The 15,097-nt window shown below is 59.0% G+C and overlaps 5 protein-coding genes across 5 annotated transcripts; 3 read left to right on the forward strand and 2 right to left on the reverse strand.

Moving 5' to 3' along the window:
- Nucleotides 1-988: 988 nt before the first annotated feature.
- TRAVEDRAFT_121128 (uncharacterized protein) lies at nucleotides 989-2,104 on the forward strand (the record flags this gene model as incomplete). The annotated part of the gene is made up of 1 exon (XM_008039569.1): nucleotides 989-2,104. One exon carries the CDS (start codon nucleotides 989-991, stop codon nucleotides 2,102-2,104), a length of 1,116 nt encoding a protein of 371 aa, XP_008037760.1.
- A 1,915-nt stretch (nucleotides 2,105-4,019) lies between these two features.
- On the forward strand, nucleotides 4,020-6,368 carry TRAVEDRAFT_28580 (glucoamylase G2). The gene is made up of 7 exons (XM_008039038.1): nucleotides 4,020-4,218; nucleotides 4,281-4,702; nucleotides 4,757-4,916; nucleotides 4,973-5,248; nucleotides 5,309-5,789; nucleotides 5,848-5,943; nucleotides 6,006-6,368. Exons 1-7 carry the CDS (start codon nucleotides 4,060-4,062, stop codon nucleotides 6,149-6,151), a joined length of 1,740 nt encoding a protein of 579 aa, XP_008037229.1. The 5' UTR covers nucleotides 4,020-4,059; the 3' UTR covers nucleotides 6,152-6,368.
- Nucleotides 6,369-6,727: 359 nt separating this feature from the next.
- On the reverse strand, nucleotides 6,728-8,405 carry TRAVEDRAFT_166755 (acid protease). Its single transcript, XM_008039570.1, has 6 exons — nucleotides 8,200-8,405; nucleotides 7,746-8,125; nucleotides 7,560-7,690; nucleotides 7,092-7,501; nucleotides 6,927-7,028; nucleotides 6,728-6,870 (listed from the first exon to the last, which is right to left on the reverse strand). Exons 1-6 carry the CDS (start codon nucleotides 8,391-8,393, stop codon nucleotides 6,801-6,803), a joined length of 1,287 nt encoding a protein of 428 aa, XP_008037761.1. The 5' UTR covers nucleotides 8,394-8,405; the 3' UTR covers nucleotides 6,728-6,800.
- Nucleotides 8,406-9,128: 723 nt separating this feature from the next.
- On the reverse strand, nucleotides 9,129-10,844 carry TRAVEDRAFT_147373 (acid protease). The gene is made up of 6 exons (XM_008039571.1): nucleotides 10,606-10,844; nucleotides 10,178-10,551; nucleotides 9,991-10,121; nucleotides 9,523-9,932; nucleotides 9,367-9,468; nucleotides 9,129-9,312 (listed from the first exon to the last, which is right to left on the reverse strand). Exons 1-6 carry the CDS (start codon nucleotides 10,788-10,790, stop codon nucleotides 9,243-9,245), a joined length of 1,272 nt encoding a protein of 423 aa, XP_008037762.1. The 5' UTR covers nucleotides 10,791-10,844; the 3' UTR covers nucleotides 9,129-9,242.
- Nucleotides 10,845-11,613: 769 nt separating this feature from the next.
- Nucleotides 11,614-13,694, forward strand: TRAVEDRAFT_71483 (dynactin p62). The gene is made up of 5 exons (XM_008039572.1): nucleotides 11,614-11,906; nucleotides 11,964-12,169; nucleotides 12,228-12,636; nucleotides 12,699-13,344; nucleotides 13,410-13,694. Exons 1-5 carry the CDS (start codon nucleotides 11,674-11,676, stop codon nucleotides 13,599-13,601), a joined length of 1,686 nt encoding a protein of 561 aa, XP_008037763.1. The 5' UTR covers nucleotides 11,614-11,673; the 3' UTR covers nucleotides 13,602-13,694.
- The last annotated feature ends 1,403 nt before the right edge of the window (nucleotides 13,695-15,097 follow it).

A 15,097-nucleotide genomic window follows, 5' to 3' on the forward strand; every position in this document is an offset into this window, starting at 1 on the left:
GTCGGGAGGAACGATCTCGAGCCGAATAACACATTCGAGATCGACGCGCCACCTCGCGCCACTCGAGAAGCCTCCGGCCACTAGGTTTGCTTCTCAGATGGTTTGTTCTTGTCCTTCACATGCTTCGATTCAGTAAATTTTGGAGGCCGCTGTAGCTCGGATCGGAGCACAGACCGGTCAGTACTGGCTGTACATAAAGCCGAAACTTTCTCTTTGCAATTCATGTTGTTCCCCCCTCAGGCCTCAGACCTCCAAGTGACTGTTCACGTTTAGTCCGCACGCTCGCCTCGTCTTGCACTCGGGGCCTCATGCATTTGCATCATGTCTCATCCTCCTCAACACAATCATCTTGTGAACAGGTACTGCCTCGGACCGAGGCGACCTCAAATCAAAGATACGACATCTCTGCCAGACTCCACCGAGAAGATTCCCTTTCCACCAAGCAGAGTGGTATGTCTCGGACCGTCTTTGTGTTTCGCAACTAATAATCACTCTTCTGCCAGGTACTGGCAGTGGTAGTCTCATTGCATCCCGGTGGAATCGGACCGTTGGGCGCCAAAGTGATCATTAATGCGTGGCCAATCGTCGCCCGAGCACTCTGCGGCCGAAGACGCTACGAAACGCCATCAGATGGGATGGGCGAGAAGCCAATGGGATCAAGTATATCGCTGGATGCCGCTTACCAATCGCCCGAAGCGCGCTCCCAAGATAGAAAGGTACGCTTGGGTGGGAGCGGCCCTGGCAACGCTAAGTGTCTCGAGGATGATGCACTCGGAGGCTTCGCGCAGTGCCTCGTTGCTCTGCCCTCGTCTCTCGTTCTCTTTCCCCGGGCTCGCCTCTTCCTTCTCGCTTTCTCGCCAGTCCCGCTTTTTATGCTGGTGTGTCGGCAGTGCCAGACGCACGCATAACTTTTCACTCGTTATCGGCAATGGCGTCGAGCGTCTTACCTGTCCCCCAACCGCTGGCCGAGGCTCCCCCGACACCGACAATGACAGTGACAGCACCGACTGAGGCCGCCACAGAGGCCAGCACCACCCAGGCGCAACTCGACGAGCCACCGCGGCCACAGGCAGGCCCGCTTCCGTCGAAACGCGGAGAGATAGGCTTCGTGGAGGGTTTACATGACCGTGGGGACACCGCGTCCGAGGCAAGTGCTTCGACCACTTCCCTCCCCGCCCACCACCCTGCCGACCGAGAGGGCCCGGCGGCGGCGGCAGCTGCAGCCGCAGGTACGAACGCGTTAGCAGCAGCAGGGTCAAGCACGCCCGCGAACGCAGCTCCTCGTCCTTCCTCGCCAAACGGATCCACAGACACTGCCGGCAAACGCAGTTTCATTTCATTCCTTACACCGAAACGAATACCCACCTATGGCGGGCTCCGCCTCACATCCCTCGCCGTCCTCATCTTCCAAATCTGCTTGTTCGGTGGAACACTCGCCGGCTGGGTGATCCTCGTCCAGCGCATGCAGAAGACGAAGCCAGCACCCGCGGTGGAGAGCACTGACGCGAACGACGGAACTGCCGGGTTGTCCGCAATCTCCTCGCAGATCTTCGTACACGTTGCGTTCGGTCTCACTGCGCTCGCGGAGCTCATATTCATCGAGCGCTCCGTGTTCCGACTGCGCGCGGAGCGGTACGCGCACATCCACCCGGGCGAGATCCTACCTCGGTCGCGTCGGCCGTCGCGCGAGGCTGCACCTGCAATGGCCTTCGCCCCATGGAACCGGCCACCACTCCCGACGTATGCTGCTGCGCTTGCGCAGAGCGGCGTAGGTACTGGAGACGTCGAGGATAACATAATCGCTATACCCCCTCCTCCGGCATACGGCAATACCCGTGGCAGTACGCTGCTCCTGGCCGGATTCATCAGCGACGCTCTGCGGTCGCAGCGGTCTCGCAACAGCGCAGCGTCGGCGGCGAGTCGTGCTACTCGCGACAGCGGCGTGAGCGGGCTAGCACCCATGCAGGAGCGCGACCGGCCGAAGAGCTACATGAGCACGGACCCGGAGTGGGAGGAGATCTGTGACGCGGACCGAGCGTTGCGTCTGGAAGAGACTCTGTCGCAGCTGCAGGACGGAGAGGGCGAGAGGGCCAGGCGCTCCTAGGTTGGCAGATTTGTGGTTGGTCTTGACCCCCATGCCCGGCGCTCAGGTTTATGCTGACACGCGTGGTTTCGTCATCTTGTAGCTTTGTTTTTCTGCTCGGACAATTCGCCCCCACTTTGCTCCGCCGCGGTCGTGTATGTTGTCATTGTAGCTGTCCCGCTGTGTCCGATAATCGTGCCATGCGCGTCTGTTAGGAATTGCGGCCGTGTGCTCCCAGTGGCCTCAGCGTCCCCCGCAGGTTCTGCCGCAAAGAAGCGCACCTCCCCACGTTCCCCGTGGGCGATCTACCTCCGACACCCCGCTCCCCGCACCCCGGAATCGCGCAGCGCGGCTTCCGATCGGCGTCCCTGATGATTCTGACCGTCCACAGTGAGTCACAGCTGCTCGGTGGCGGACGGTCATTCGTCGACGAGGTGGTCCCAAGACCGACGTTTTCGACGGTTAGAATTTGCAATGCTATCACTGCGACTTGGCGGCGCGGGGTTGTGAGAAGCAGGAGTTTCTGCATAGGGCACTCATCGCTCGAAAACCCGGAGGTGTCAGCTCCGTATCGATGCATCGTGCGACGTGCTCTACTTGCATTGTCTCACTTTCTCTAGGCCCACGATGATGTCGTCGTCAACGTCGCGTATTCCGAACGTACCCGCTCACGTACCACTTATTCAACACCACTCGAGCATGGAGTGAGGTGCACGGGCGGGCAGGCATTGCGCCCCTCCCGCCTGCGGGTTTCTTACCAAGTTGAGTGGTCAAGATCGCCGCCAAGCGGCCAGCCACTGATTTCCGACGTTGCGGTCGAACAGCGCGCTCGATCACCCACAGTTGGTTGCAAACAGTTGACAGCGGCTGTCTGGTCGCGCGAGTCTCGATCACAAGGATCGGTCCTCGCGCTGCATGCCTCCGTCATTCGTGCTGCCCATGTGAGCGATATTCTGCCTCCTGTTGCGATGGCGGTGGGATATGGCGAGCCCAGCGCGCCCTCATGACTGAGTGTACGCTGGGCAATCGTCAGCCCCGTAGTTGGCGGGCTTGGAATACGTTCGCTTGAGCTGAACACTGAGAATCACGCGGGGCAATCAGGGGAGGGCGCTTCCAACGCGTACGTCAAGATGCGACGCGCTTGACGCACGCCGCGCTCAAACGCGAGCTCAGCAAGGGGTCCGCGTCGCCATCGCGCGGTGGATCCGGCTACTCAGGGCGTAAAAAGCGTGACGATGGCCTGGATGGGCGATCGACCGCGAATCTGGGGCGGTACCGCCGGCGGCTGGGTGCCCCCACGGGGCGCATGTGTTTCTCTCCTCATTCCCCGCTGTGGCGGTCTCGAGAAGGATCAGACGGTAACGCGTCTGATCGGAAGCCCTCGAGCAAAAATCTGCGCGACGCTCCGCGCTATGCCTTCTACGCTGCCCCGCCGTCGGACCCAGGGCGGCCCCGGATTGGCCTGCAGCGCGCCATGCTGTCACGTTCTACGCGCCTCGCCGCGCCGTTGGACAGCGCACGCGTCCGCGCGACCGCACAGAGGCACCGGGAAAACTACAGACAATGGCGGGGCGCCCACGAGAACATACGCGCCCGACCCTGCCTAGAAAAATACGCTCGATGCGCGGCCTCGTCCTTGCTCTCGGTTGCTCGAACGGGACGTGTCGTTGCAACTTTCTCGGCCGACTCGCCCAACTAGGCAAACACGCGCTGCGAGTGCGCCCGCCGGACGCGCCCGTGAAGGCCAGGTCAGCCGCCTTCCATGTGCAACACGTCCGCCTGACCGTGCGGACCCGACGCATGGTATGCAACGGCGTTCGTCATCGGCTCCGCTGCAGGTATGTGCGCGGTAGCTCGCTCGGTCCGTGTGCAATATAAATACCGGGCAGGAAGGGCCCTGGTCTTGCAGCGACTCGTTCGACGTCGTCAACCCCCGTCCCTCGCTCTCCTCCAACCTCGTCTGACCACGAGGCACCATGCGCTTCACCTTCCTTGCTACCATCGTCGGCCTCGCTGTCGGCGCGTTCGCCCAGTCTAGCGCTGCGGACGCGTACGTCGCCTCCGAGGGCCCCATCGCAAAGGCTGGTGTCATTGCCAACATCGGCTCCGGCGGCTCCAAGTCGTCCGGCGCGAAGGCGAGTGTTTTGTGTCCGTGCATATGTGCGTGAGGATACTGACACGTAATTCTCTTTGACAGTCCGGTGTTGTGATCGCCAGCCCGAGCACGTCTAACCCCGACTACCTCTACACCTGGACGCGCGACTCGTCCCTCGTCTTCAAGGCGCTCATCGACCAGTTCACCTCCGGGGAGGACACCACGCTCCGCAATCTGATCGACAACTTCACGGCGTCGCAGGCCCGCCTCCAGCAGGTCTCCAACCCGTCCGGCACCGTCAGCACCGGCGGTCTCGGCGAGGCCAAGTTCAACATCGACGAGAGCGCGTTCACCGGCGGCTGGGGTCGTCCCCAGCGCGACGGCCCTGCTCTCCGGGCTACCGCTATCATCACCTACGCCAACTGGCTCCTCGACAACAGCAACTCGACCTACGTGACCCAGACCCTCTGGCCGATCATCAAGCTCGACCTCGACTATGTTCAGAACAACTGGAACCAGACTGGGTGAGTCCTGCCGCCGCTATGGCGGGATCACATATGCTAACACACGCTCGGTAGCTTCGATCTTTGGGAGGAGGTTAACTCTTCGTCGTTCTTCACCACCGCCGTCCAGCACCGCGCTCTCCGCGAGGGTGCCACCTTCGCCGCACGCATCGGCCAGACCTCGGTCGTCAGTGGCTACACAACTCAAGCTGCCAACGTCCTCTGTTTCCTCCAGGTCAGTAGTGCCGCGCTGCCTATGTATCCTCACGCAGCGTGTTGACACCTCCCTAGTCGTACTGGAACCCCAGCGCTGGCTACATCACTGCTAACACTGGTGGCGGACGCTCCGGCAAGGACTCCAACACCGTTCTCACCTCCGTCCACACCTTCGACCCCGCCGCGGGATGTGATGCCAACACGTTCCAGCCCTGCTCGGACAAGGCGCTCTCCAACCTGAAGGTCTACGTCGACTCCTTCCGCTCCATCTACAGCATCAACTCGGGCATTGCTGCCAACGCTGCTGTTGCCACCGGCCGCTACCCTGAGGACAGCTACCAGGGCGGTAACGTAAGTATCCCTGCTGCTACTGGTTCCGAATAACACCGAGATCCTCATGTGTCTGCGCAGCCCTGGTACCTCACGACCATCGCGGTCTCTGAGCAGCTCTACGACGCACTCATCGTCTGGGACAAGCTCGGCAGCCTCAACGTCACCGCCGTTTCCTTGCCGTTCTTCCAGCAGTTCTCCTCCAGCGTCGTCGTCGGCACCTACCCCTCGTCGTCCGCGACCTACACGACGCTCACCACCGCGATCCGCACCTTCGCCGACGGCTTCATTGCCGTAAACGCCAAGTACACCCCCGCGGACGGCGGCCTTGCTGAACAGTACGGCCGCGCCAGCGGTGCACCCGTCTCCGCCGTTGACCTCACCTGGAGCTACGCCGCGACCCTCACCGCGTTCCACGCGCGTGCGGGCAAGACCTACGCCGGCTGGGGCGCCGCCGGCCTCGCTGTCCCCGCCACCTGCTCGACGAGCGGCAGCGGCAGCGGTGGAGGTGCCGGCACCGTTGCGGTCACCTTCAACGTGCAGGCGACGACCGTCTACGGCGGTGAGTGTTCGGTCGACGCACGCTCTCGCAATACTTATGCTGACAACGCCGTTTGCAGAGAACATCTACATTACCGGCTCCGTCGACGCGCTCCAGAACTGGTCGCCAGGCAACGCCCTCATTCTCTCCGCCGCCAACTACCCCACCTGGAGCAGTACGTCGCGTTTCCTTGCTGTACGCCTCCGAGAGGAAGCGATTGACAATTTGTTCCCGCAGTCACCGTGAACTTGCCCGCGAGCACCGCCATCCAGTATAAGTTCATCCGCAAGTACAACGGTGCGACCACCTGGGAGTCCGACCCCAACAACCAGATCACCACCCCCGCGAGCGGCTCCGCCACCCAGGCCGACACATGGCGGTAAACCACCGCCGCAGCGACGTGCTCGGCGAAAACTCGGGGCCCCCAGGGGCGCACTGTAGTGGGTTGTGTGCGCCCGGGAATGCCTGGGACACGCGGATCTGGGAGATCGGATCCGTCGCAAAGTAAATCGTGGGGGATCGACCCCTTGTACAAGCATTATAGCTAGTAGTAAAAAGCTACCGTACCATATATGACATATATGATCTATACCCATTCCCAACAAACGTCAAATGGCCCGGCTATGCATCGTAGTTGCCCGTTCTGCAAGGCCTTGTGAACTGTGAACCCGCGGAACACGATTGCCGGCGTGGGATGCGGTGCACTGCGGTGCGGGGTATTGAATTGCGGGACTCGACTGCGGAGAGGCCCGTGAGTGTGTGAATCTCTCTGTACGTTTTGATCACCGCGAAGCTCGCGCGAGCCAGGAACCGCGAGCGAGTCGGGTGTCACACATGAAGATGTTTCCTTGTAGCCTCGCGGTGGTGCTAATCTGACATTCGCGGAGCCAAATTTTCGGGGTTCCTACAGCACTTAGCGCAGACTACTGCGACTATGTCACACACGAGGCATTGGGAAGGAGCGACGGTTGCATTGCAGTTGCGCACAGGTATACTCGCTCAACGACCCCAATTGCTGTGGGGGAACACAGACTACGCAAGCTGGGCAAAGCCAACAGCGCTCTTGTCAACCGAGAAGACCGTGTACGCGCTCTTCATGAAGCTGTGTCCCAAAGTCAAAGACCTGCATGACGTGAAACAGAGGGCGGAAGTACTTACGTGTCACCGAGCAGCCAGGTGTCCTCCCCGAGGCCGAGGTCTGCCCCAGCCAGACCACCAACGCACAAGGTCGAGCCGACGTCCGTCAGCCCTGCGTTGAAGCTATAAAATAAGTTAGCTACCTCCTTCCAACTTGCTGCGCGACACTCGCGAGACCATACGTACTCGTCAGCGCTGATTGTCCACGTCTTTCCACCCCAGCTGAACGCAACCTCGGGCACCGCGGCACACGGGACAGCCCACAGGCCCTGGTCAGCGTCAAACACCTGTGCGTCCTCAACTGCGTCCCAGAACGCCTTCGCAGCGGCGGGCGGCGCGTTGATGATAGTGCTCCCCGAGTCGATGACGGCCTCGAAGTCGGAGGCGACGGCCTTGCCGCCCACAGACACCGACCCGCCGCCGATCTGCCAGAAGCCGGAGAGCTTCGAGGTGACATTGTGGAACTCGATGTCCCCAGTGTAGAGCGCGGGGTTTGTGCCACCGATGAAGAGCTCGGACCCGTTCTGGTCGAGCTTGAAGGCGAACTCGCCGCTGGGAGCGGCGCCCTGCGCCATGGCGGCGAACATGAACGGTTGCTGTGTGCAAAGCGAAGTCAACGGCGGTTATTAGAAACAACGTAGAGCTTGTGCGCACGCCACCGAGACGAGAGAGCGCGGGGAAGCCGAGACCGAACACTCCGTCCGCAGGGTCGGACGTGAACTGGGCGGACTCGTTGGTCACGGCGGCGAAGACCTGGTTGGTGACCGTGATGCCCCCAACCGTGACTGTGAACACGCACTGTTCAACAAAGGGCGATGGCAGTGGAAGACCCCTGCGTACCGGTGTCCGTGTAGGGAAGGCCCGATGTGGTAGAGCCATCTCCGTACTGAATGGAGAATGTGCCGTTCTGCTTGCTGCCGGACGACGACGCGGAGGGGTCATACAAGGCGTGGCTGCCGCAGGACGCACAGGACGCGGCGGGCACCCAAAGGTCGGACGAGCCAGTGTCGAAATCGAGTGTGAAGTTCTGTGGGGGGTTGCCGATCGTGATCGGGCCCGTCCACTCGAGGTCGAACGACTGGTCCGTCAACGGGACGGCGCCGCGCTTCCCGCTGAGCAAATGGGTGGGCAGCGTGGCGAGCGCTTTGATCGAGGCCCCGAGAGGGAGTGCGTCGTCCCCGAGGTTCTTCTGGAGGTTGATGAGGTTTTGGCGGAACTTGCTGTGCGAGTGTGAATGAAGTACTAAGTAGTCAGAAACACCGTCGGTGTAAACAGAATGGGGGTAACACAGTACTTCTTCTGCCTGACGAGGTGCCTGACGGCCCTTTCATAGTCGAAGACGCCGTCTGCGCTCTTCAAGGAGCCCCGCTTCTGCAGCGGGACGTGGATGCCGTTTGTAACGGATGACAGTGTATCGTCACGGATGATCGGAGTTGCCGAGGAAAGGAGTGCGAGAGCAACAGTAAGGAGCGTGGTTTTGCAGAACATCCTGGTATAGCGCTAGCGTGAAAGGGTATGGTGAGTGAACGTCCAAAAGGTAGGGAGAAGGACGGAGAGAGAAATTGGGAGCATGTTGCACAGCACAGCTAGTTATATGTCACTGCTTGATTTTGCAATCGATCTAGCGACGCCGGCGAACCATCGCTTACTTCGCTAGTGGACCCTTGAATGTTGATGCGACATTCCTGCGTTACCGGGGTTCTTCCAAGACTAAATAGCTTTATGTGCGTTTCGCGGTACGTCATTGCATGCAATGCCGACCATGGCTTGAACGTACTAGTGTAAGCTTCTGTGAACACTTCAGTTGAGCTCTACCAACACAACCAAGGCGTACAGCCAGTATATCCACATCGCATTATGCTTCGCGGTGCACCTGCGCTGCGTGGTTTAGCCTACAGCCTGCGAAATGATAAACGTCATACAGTGTTAGGCGAGCGATCGAAGCGATCATACCCTATGACGGTTTCACATGGGCGCGCCAAGACCCTCTTGACTGTCTTCAATGCTTCCAGGAGGAGCCGTTCAGCGTCAGCATAGATTCTCTGAGGACTGTATAGTCAGCGTGTAAAAGAATGCGATGGAGGTGAAGCTTTAAATTTGAAAACTGGTGAAGCAAACATTGATGAGCTTGACGAACGAAATTCAATAAGCGCTAGGCGCCAGACGAGATTCGATGTTCAGCAGAGAAAAGTAAGGGTATCATCACAGGAGATCTAAGGGAGTGTACAACAAGGGCAAGTGTTACAGAACATACGAAAATCCATAGCGCTACAAGAAATACGACTGCTTGAAATTTGAGCGAACCCTGAGATTGTGGCCCGGGTGTGAGTTTCAAGCTTAGGCCAGCTTCGCAAAGCCGACCGCAGTCTGGTTGGTCGAGAACACCGTGTACACATTCTTCATGAGGCTATCATAATGATCAGCGCTCTAGATCAGGTTGAGGTGCAATAGGGCCACTTACGTGTCTCCGAGCAGCCAGGTCGACTTGCCAAGACCAAGGTCTCCTCCGGCGAGCGCGCCGACGCAATCCTCAGAACCTTGCTCGGTCATGCCCAGGTTGAAGCTACAACATCTAGTCAGACATCTGTACGCAGCAGCAGCCAGTGGGGACACGTACTCATCCGCGCTGATCGCCCAGCTCTTCCCGCCCCAGCTGAACGCGACCTCGGGCGCCGACGCGCACGGGAACGAGTACAGGCCCTGGTCCTCGTCGAACACCTTCGCGCCCGTAACCGTCTTCCAGAACGCGCTCGCCGCATCCGTCGGCGCGGTCATGATCGTGCTCCCGGAGTCGATGATGGTGTCGAAGTCAGAGACCGCGTTCTTGCCGCCGACGGAGACGGACGCGTTGCCAATCTGCCAGAAACCCATGTTCGTGTTCGAGACGTTGTGGAACTCGACCGCGCCGGAGAAGAGCTTCGAGTTCCTGCCGCCGACAAAGAGCTCCGAGCCGGACGAGGCGAGCTTGAACGAGAACTCGCCGTCCTTGACCGCACCCTGCTTGACTGCGGTGAAGAAGAAGGGGTCCTAGGGATGGAGGAGGTCAGCGTATGAAGCGGACAAAGGCGCAGAAAGGGGTACGTACGTGGTTTAGGTTGGAGAGTGCGGGGAACGCGAGCCCCATGAGGCCATCCGCAGGATCTTGAGCGAACTGAGAGGACTCCTGAGTTACGGCAGCGAAATACTGGTTAGTGACCTTGACGCCGCCGACGGTCACTGGTAGGACGCGATGAATAAGAGATAGCCCGCATTTGACGACACGCTAGACTCACCGGTGTCAGTGTAGGGAGTCCCAGAGGCGGTAGACCCGTCGCCGTAGCTGATGGAGAACGTGCCGGTCTTCTTGCTGCTCTTCTTGGACTTCGACGGGTTGTACAAGGTCTTCCCACTGCAACCCTTGCACGAGGAAGACGGGACCCAGAGGTCAGACGAGCCCGTGTCGAAGTCGATCACGAAGCTCTGCGCAGGGCTCCCAATCCCCACCGTGCCGGTCCACTCGATGTCCTCGTTCTGGTCCTTCAACGTCACCGCACCACGCTTTTGGAAGTTTGCGGGGACTGTCGCAAGGGGCTTAATCTCCGCGCCTTCTGGGAACGCCTGTCGACCAATGTTCTGCTCAAGGGCAATCAGATTTCGGCGATGCTTGCTGTGGCACATGAATGATTAGCCTTGAGTGCGTAGCAATCTCACGGAAACTCACTTCTTCGTCTTCACGATCTCTTGGACCGCCCTCGCGTGATCAAACACGCCGTCGGAGTCCTTCAGAGAGCGGGGCCTGTGAAGGGGAATCCGGAGCCCTGCCGCGGGGGCAGGCTCACGGGCAACTGGGTTCGCAGAGGCCAGAAGGGCGAGAGCGACGGTGAGAAGTGTGGCTTTGCAGAACATGGCGTGGATGGGAAGCAGGTGGAGAGCGGAGAGCGAAGGTGAGTGAGGATGAGACTGGAAAGCAGGAGTGAACCTGTTGACGTTACAGTCCATGTCGACCTGTCTATATATCTCTGTGGTGTCCGCATGGACACCTGCATCCTCAGCATAACTCCGCGCCTGACATGTTGCATGGTTTACTGTCAACGAACCGGGATGGCAGTCGTTGGTGCGCAGCCACCCATCCCGGGTTCGCGATGCCCTTGGCACATGCTGTATGCTTTTGGAGGCATGTGTGAGCGGAACTACGCGCCACGACGGAGAGAGCACTTTGCCCATGCACTGCAATGTTGCAAAATAGACAGAGAAGATGACTGTCTCCTGGGCGAGCACGTTGTTCGGTGATTGCATCCTGTGCATCTGCCACCGCTCAGGATGTGCGGCGGCACCGCACACGCTATCGATGTACCTTAACGCGTCGTTATAAACATGATGAAGCCCGAGTATGCTCTGTATTCTCATTTGAGACCAAGCCGAGGGTTTGTCCACAAGCTTCCTGCGGCAGACGGGGATGCGAGCCGAAGCATCTGCTGTGTCAGGGACTGCAGACGAACATGTGCGAACAGAGTTGCGACCAGAATAACAGATGCAAGGTGTTGATACGGCAAGTAAATGATCGGCAGCGTAGACCTCAAGCCTCGAGGTTGAACACGGTGGTGGGGGTAGGAGGACAAGCACTGCATGTAACTCATTGGCGCCTATGGCGCGCGTGCGCTGCTCGCGATCGCGACCACCAAACGCGTCTTCGCGTTTGCCACCATCTCGGACTCGACCTACTCTCTGGCTTCACCTTGCGCGGTCGGAGGCATACTGAGAGGCATATATCCTATCGAACTCAAGTCTGATGGCGCCGAAGATCGAATACTACTGTCCTTGTCTCGCGGAATCTCCGCATCCGCCACTGCCGCACCTACCCTCGTCCTCCTACAGCTTCCATCCTTTGCACAACCTCTTCTTTTGCGAAGAGTGCGATGCCGTGAGGTGCAACAGATGTGTACTGCTGGAAGTCAGTGGCTACTACTGTCCGAACTGCCTGTTCGAGGTACCGAGCGCGAGCGTGCGTGCAGAGAAGAATAGGTGAGCATGATACAGTCCAAGGCTCTCGCTTCGGAGGTATCTGATCTCCCCAGAAAGATGCGCAAGAAACTGCTTCATGTGCCCTAATTGTCGCAACACATTGACCGTCGTGCCATCCGACCCGCCAGACAATGGAGACAGCAGGATGTCACCTATCGTCGCGACCGCGCTAGGGGAGCCCCCGTTCTTCCTGTACTGCAATCACTGTCGCTGGGACTCCGCAGAAGTGGGAATCACGTTTGAGAAGCCCACCGGTCTCGCAGGTGCGCCTTTCACTTTCTGCAAACTCAATACACCAAAGCTAACCGCGCCCGCCCATAGCGCAGTTGCAGAAGTTCGAAGACTCCGCCCCCGAGTCGCTCGAGTTCGAGCGGCTGAAGGAACACTTTGAGCCCTTCCTACGTGCATCCTCTTCCTCCGCGCTCCCGAGCGCCGCCGCCGCACACCACGTTCACACCAACCCCATCACAGCCGCCGCGTCGTCGGCCCTCGCGCGCGACATCCCCGGGGTCGGCAAGTACAACCCGCTCGCGCGCTCCCGTATTGGACGCGACAAGAACGCGCACCGGCACGAGCTGCCCGACTATAAGAGCAGAGTAGAGATTGCGGGCGCGGCAGCGGTCAGCGGCGAAGCGGACGTTGAGTTCTTGCGGCATCTTGAGACGATCAGCGAGGTCGCCTCACTTGAGCAGCGCTGGACGAACAGCTGGGTGTCGTCGTTGCGCGAGAGGTAGGTTATATGCGCCCTTTACCCTGGCACAGCTGACGAGTATCGGGTTGTGCGGTTGGCAGCGACCTCAAGCCGCTCAGGATACCACTGCAGTCGAAGAAGTCGAAACGATGTCCGTCGTGCCGGCACATTCTCATCAAGCCAGAGCAGAAGGCGCAGTCTGTGCGGTTCAAGATCAAGCTCGTCGCCGCGAACTACCTGCCCGCTATCGCGGTCACGCTTCCGCACGCGCAGGCAGCACTCGAGATGATGAAGCGCTCGTCAACTCTGGGCAAATCGACTTCGGCCGCTGCGGCCGCAGAGGAACAGCAAGCCGCGGGCTCGCTAATCGCGGGGCACTCGTATTCGTTTCATCTCGCGTTCACCAATCCGCTGTACGACCCTATACAGATCCGGCTGGCGAAGGCGGTGCCCCAGGGCGAGGCCACTGACGCGGAGAAGGCGCGGCGGAGCACCTTCCACATCCAATTGCCGAGCAGCGCGTTCCCTGTCGCTGCGTTTGCCGAGGCGTGGGAGTACGACGACGATGAAGAGGACATGTTTGGGCTCGACGACGATGGGATGGAAGTTGCCGAGAACACCAGGGGAAAGAAGTCGAAAGATGGCAGGGGGAAGACCCGCTCGGTAGGTATTGTCGAGCGACGGGCGAACGTCACAGTCGTCAGCGGGGAGGTTTTGATACCCAAGGAGGCACGGGGAGATGTCAAGGTGAGCTCGGGGCTCGTGCCTCCGTGCGTTCGATCCGCGATGGCTGATAGACGGCACATCGACAGTTCAACATGTTGGTTTCTTACACTTATCGGTCCGACGACCCAGAGCCGGGCGAGGACGCCGAAATGGGGACGCCTTCGCGGTCTCATACCACGACCAAGGGTCCGGAGATGAAGAACTTTTCGTTCTACACCGTCGTCGACTTGGGGTCGATTATGTTCCGGGAAGAGCCTAGATTGAGTGTAGATTTGTAGGCTGGTTTCCTTCGCGCAATAGGAAGCCAGTGGGGTGATCTTGACCTCTTCAGTATGTTGTTGTACATGTAGGTGTCCACGAGCGCGTTCGTTTCTTACGCAAATCAGCCGCATTAGTTGAGTTCAAATCGCAGCGCTCAGGTTTTGCGATGTGATACTTCGTTTACTTAGGGTGGGTTCGTCCGAGTCGCTCCCAGAGGTGATCGTCCTGGTTCATCTATGTCGTGCAAATTGAGTGGAATTGTATATCAGATATCTGGGATGTTTCCTCTAGGTAGATGGTGTATACATGAAAGCATGATCACCGCAAGCTGGCAGGAGGCAGAAGGAGGCGTTCTCGAACTCGTCTGAACTCTAAATAGACGCCCATTCAGCGACAACGTAATGGTCGTTCCGTTTCCGGCGGCGCAGGTTCTTTCAGGACCCCCGAAAATCCCTATATGAGCTTACATCCGGTCAACCCACATTTTGGGCCATTTTCGGGGGTCCAAAATGGGCCAGTTTTCGGGGATTTTCATGTAACTTGCGGCCGGCTACGCCGGATTCAGGGTTTTTGGGCATGTAACATAGGGTTTAGCGCCCACCAAGCGCCCGTTTCTCTTATGCTTCCCCGCCGCTCTTTACAGTGAATTTTGCCCGCGCCGCCCTCGAGCGGGCGGCCCATTCGCATTTCCTGAGACCCTGACCGGGAAGACGTCTCCGCCTCCCGGCGGTGGTTGGGGCCCTTCCTCCGGGGGTGGCCCGGGGACTAGATTCGGGGGTGTCCGCACGTAAGCCCCCGGCCGGAGGGTAGCTTTCGGGGATACCACCTCGGCCTCCCAGACCCCCCTTTTCGGGGATTTGCATGTAACTTTACGGGCCCTCCGGGCCCATTTTCGGGGATCCGGGGATGTAAGCTCTGGGTGGATTTTCGGGGGTCCTGTTCTTTCTCTCTCCTTCGTCATCGTCACTCACTTGGATCGCGACCACACTGTGTACCACGTTTCGCATTGATGCTTATGCCGATGCTTTTTAGCGGTCCCTTACCACGATTTGCTGGGTTTGAAGACCCAGCGCAGCGGTCTAGTAGGTACAGACGGTGAGGTACTGCATTATCCAGGTATCCACCCTTGAAGGAATTTACGCAGCCGGGACACACAGATCGGGGCTAATATCATGTCGCTTAATTTCAGCACACGTGGTAATTGAAACATAGACCTTTCGAGATAACTGGGCGGGCAGTCGGAAAGTTGGCTTAATCTTCGGGTGCCGTGACCTTGAGTTGAACCTCACCTTACAGAAGTATCCTGCTGAAGCTTACGAAGGCAGCAGTGAGCACTACACTGGCGAGCAAGGGATGTTCTAACCTATTGCACTTTGATCTGGGTTTAACACAGAACAATGGAGTGCGACAAGAGGTGGACTTTAAAGGAAATCAAGCGATCAAAGCGTCGTGGCTAAACCACCCTACGGCATTCATTGTCCTACCCCGCTGGTCAATCCGATCCCGTATAAAA

The sequence above is a fragment of the Trametes versicolor genome, assembly GCF_000271585.1.
Source record: "Trametes versicolor FP-101664 SS1 unplaced genomic scaffold TRAVEscaffold_5, whole genome shotgun sequence".
Taxonomy (NCBI): Eukaryota; Fungi; Basidiomycota; class Agaricomycetes; order Polyporales; family Polyporaceae; genus Trametes; species Trametes versicolor.

Bases quoted from the DNA above. Each gene is read 5' to 3' on its own strand.
- TRAVEDRAFT_28580 (XM_008039038.1), top strand. From the start codon at position 4,060: ATGCGCTTCACCTTCCTTGCTACCATCGTCGGCCTCGCTGTCGGCGCG. The intron at 4,703-4,756 runs GTGAGTCCTGCC...CACGCTCGGTAG, and splicing joins AACAACTGGAACCAGACTGG to CTTCGATCTTTGGGAGGAGG. The intron at 5,249-5,308 runs GTAAGTATCCCT...GTGTCTGCGCAG, and splicing joins ACAGCTACCAGGGCGGTAAC to CCCTGGTACCTCACGACCAT.
- TRAVEDRAFT_166755 (XM_008039570.1), bottom strand. From the start codon at position 8,393: ATGTTCTGCAAAACCACGCTCCTTACTGTTGCTCTCGCACTCCTTTCC. The intron at 8,126-8,199 runs GTACTGTGTTAC...ACACTCGCACAG, and splicing joins CACCTCGTCAGGCAGAAGAA to CAAGTTCCGCCAAAACCTCA. The intron at 7,502-7,559 runs GTGCGCACAAGC...CTTTGCACACAG, and splicing joins CGCTCTCTCGTCTCGGTGGC to CAACCGTTCATGTTCGCCGC.
- TRAVEDRAFT_147373 (XM_008039571.1), bottom strand. From the start codon at position 10,790: ATGTTCTGCAAAGCCACACTTCTCACCGTCGCTCTCGCCCTTCTGGCC. The intron at 9,469-9,522 runs GTACGTGTCCCC...TAGATGTTGTAG, and splicing joins TGGGCGATCAGCGCGGATGA to CTTCAACCTGGGCATGACCG. The intron at 9,313-9,366 runs GTAAGTGGCCCT...TCATTATGATAG, and splicing joins ACCTGGCTGCTCGGAGACAC to CCTCATGAAGAATGTGTACA.
- TRAVEDRAFT_71483 (XM_008039572.1), top strand. From the start codon at position 11,674: ATGGCGCCGAAGATCGAATACTACTGTCCTTGTCTCGCGGAATCTCCG. The intron at 11,907-11,963 runs GTGAGCATGATA...CTCCCCAGAAAG, and splicing joins GTGCGTGCAGAGAAGAATAG to ATGCGCAAGAAACTGCTTCA. The intron at 13,345-13,409 runs GTGAGCTCGGGG...GCACATCGACAG, and splicing joins AGGCACGGGGAGATGTCAAG to TTCAACATGTTGGTTTCTTA.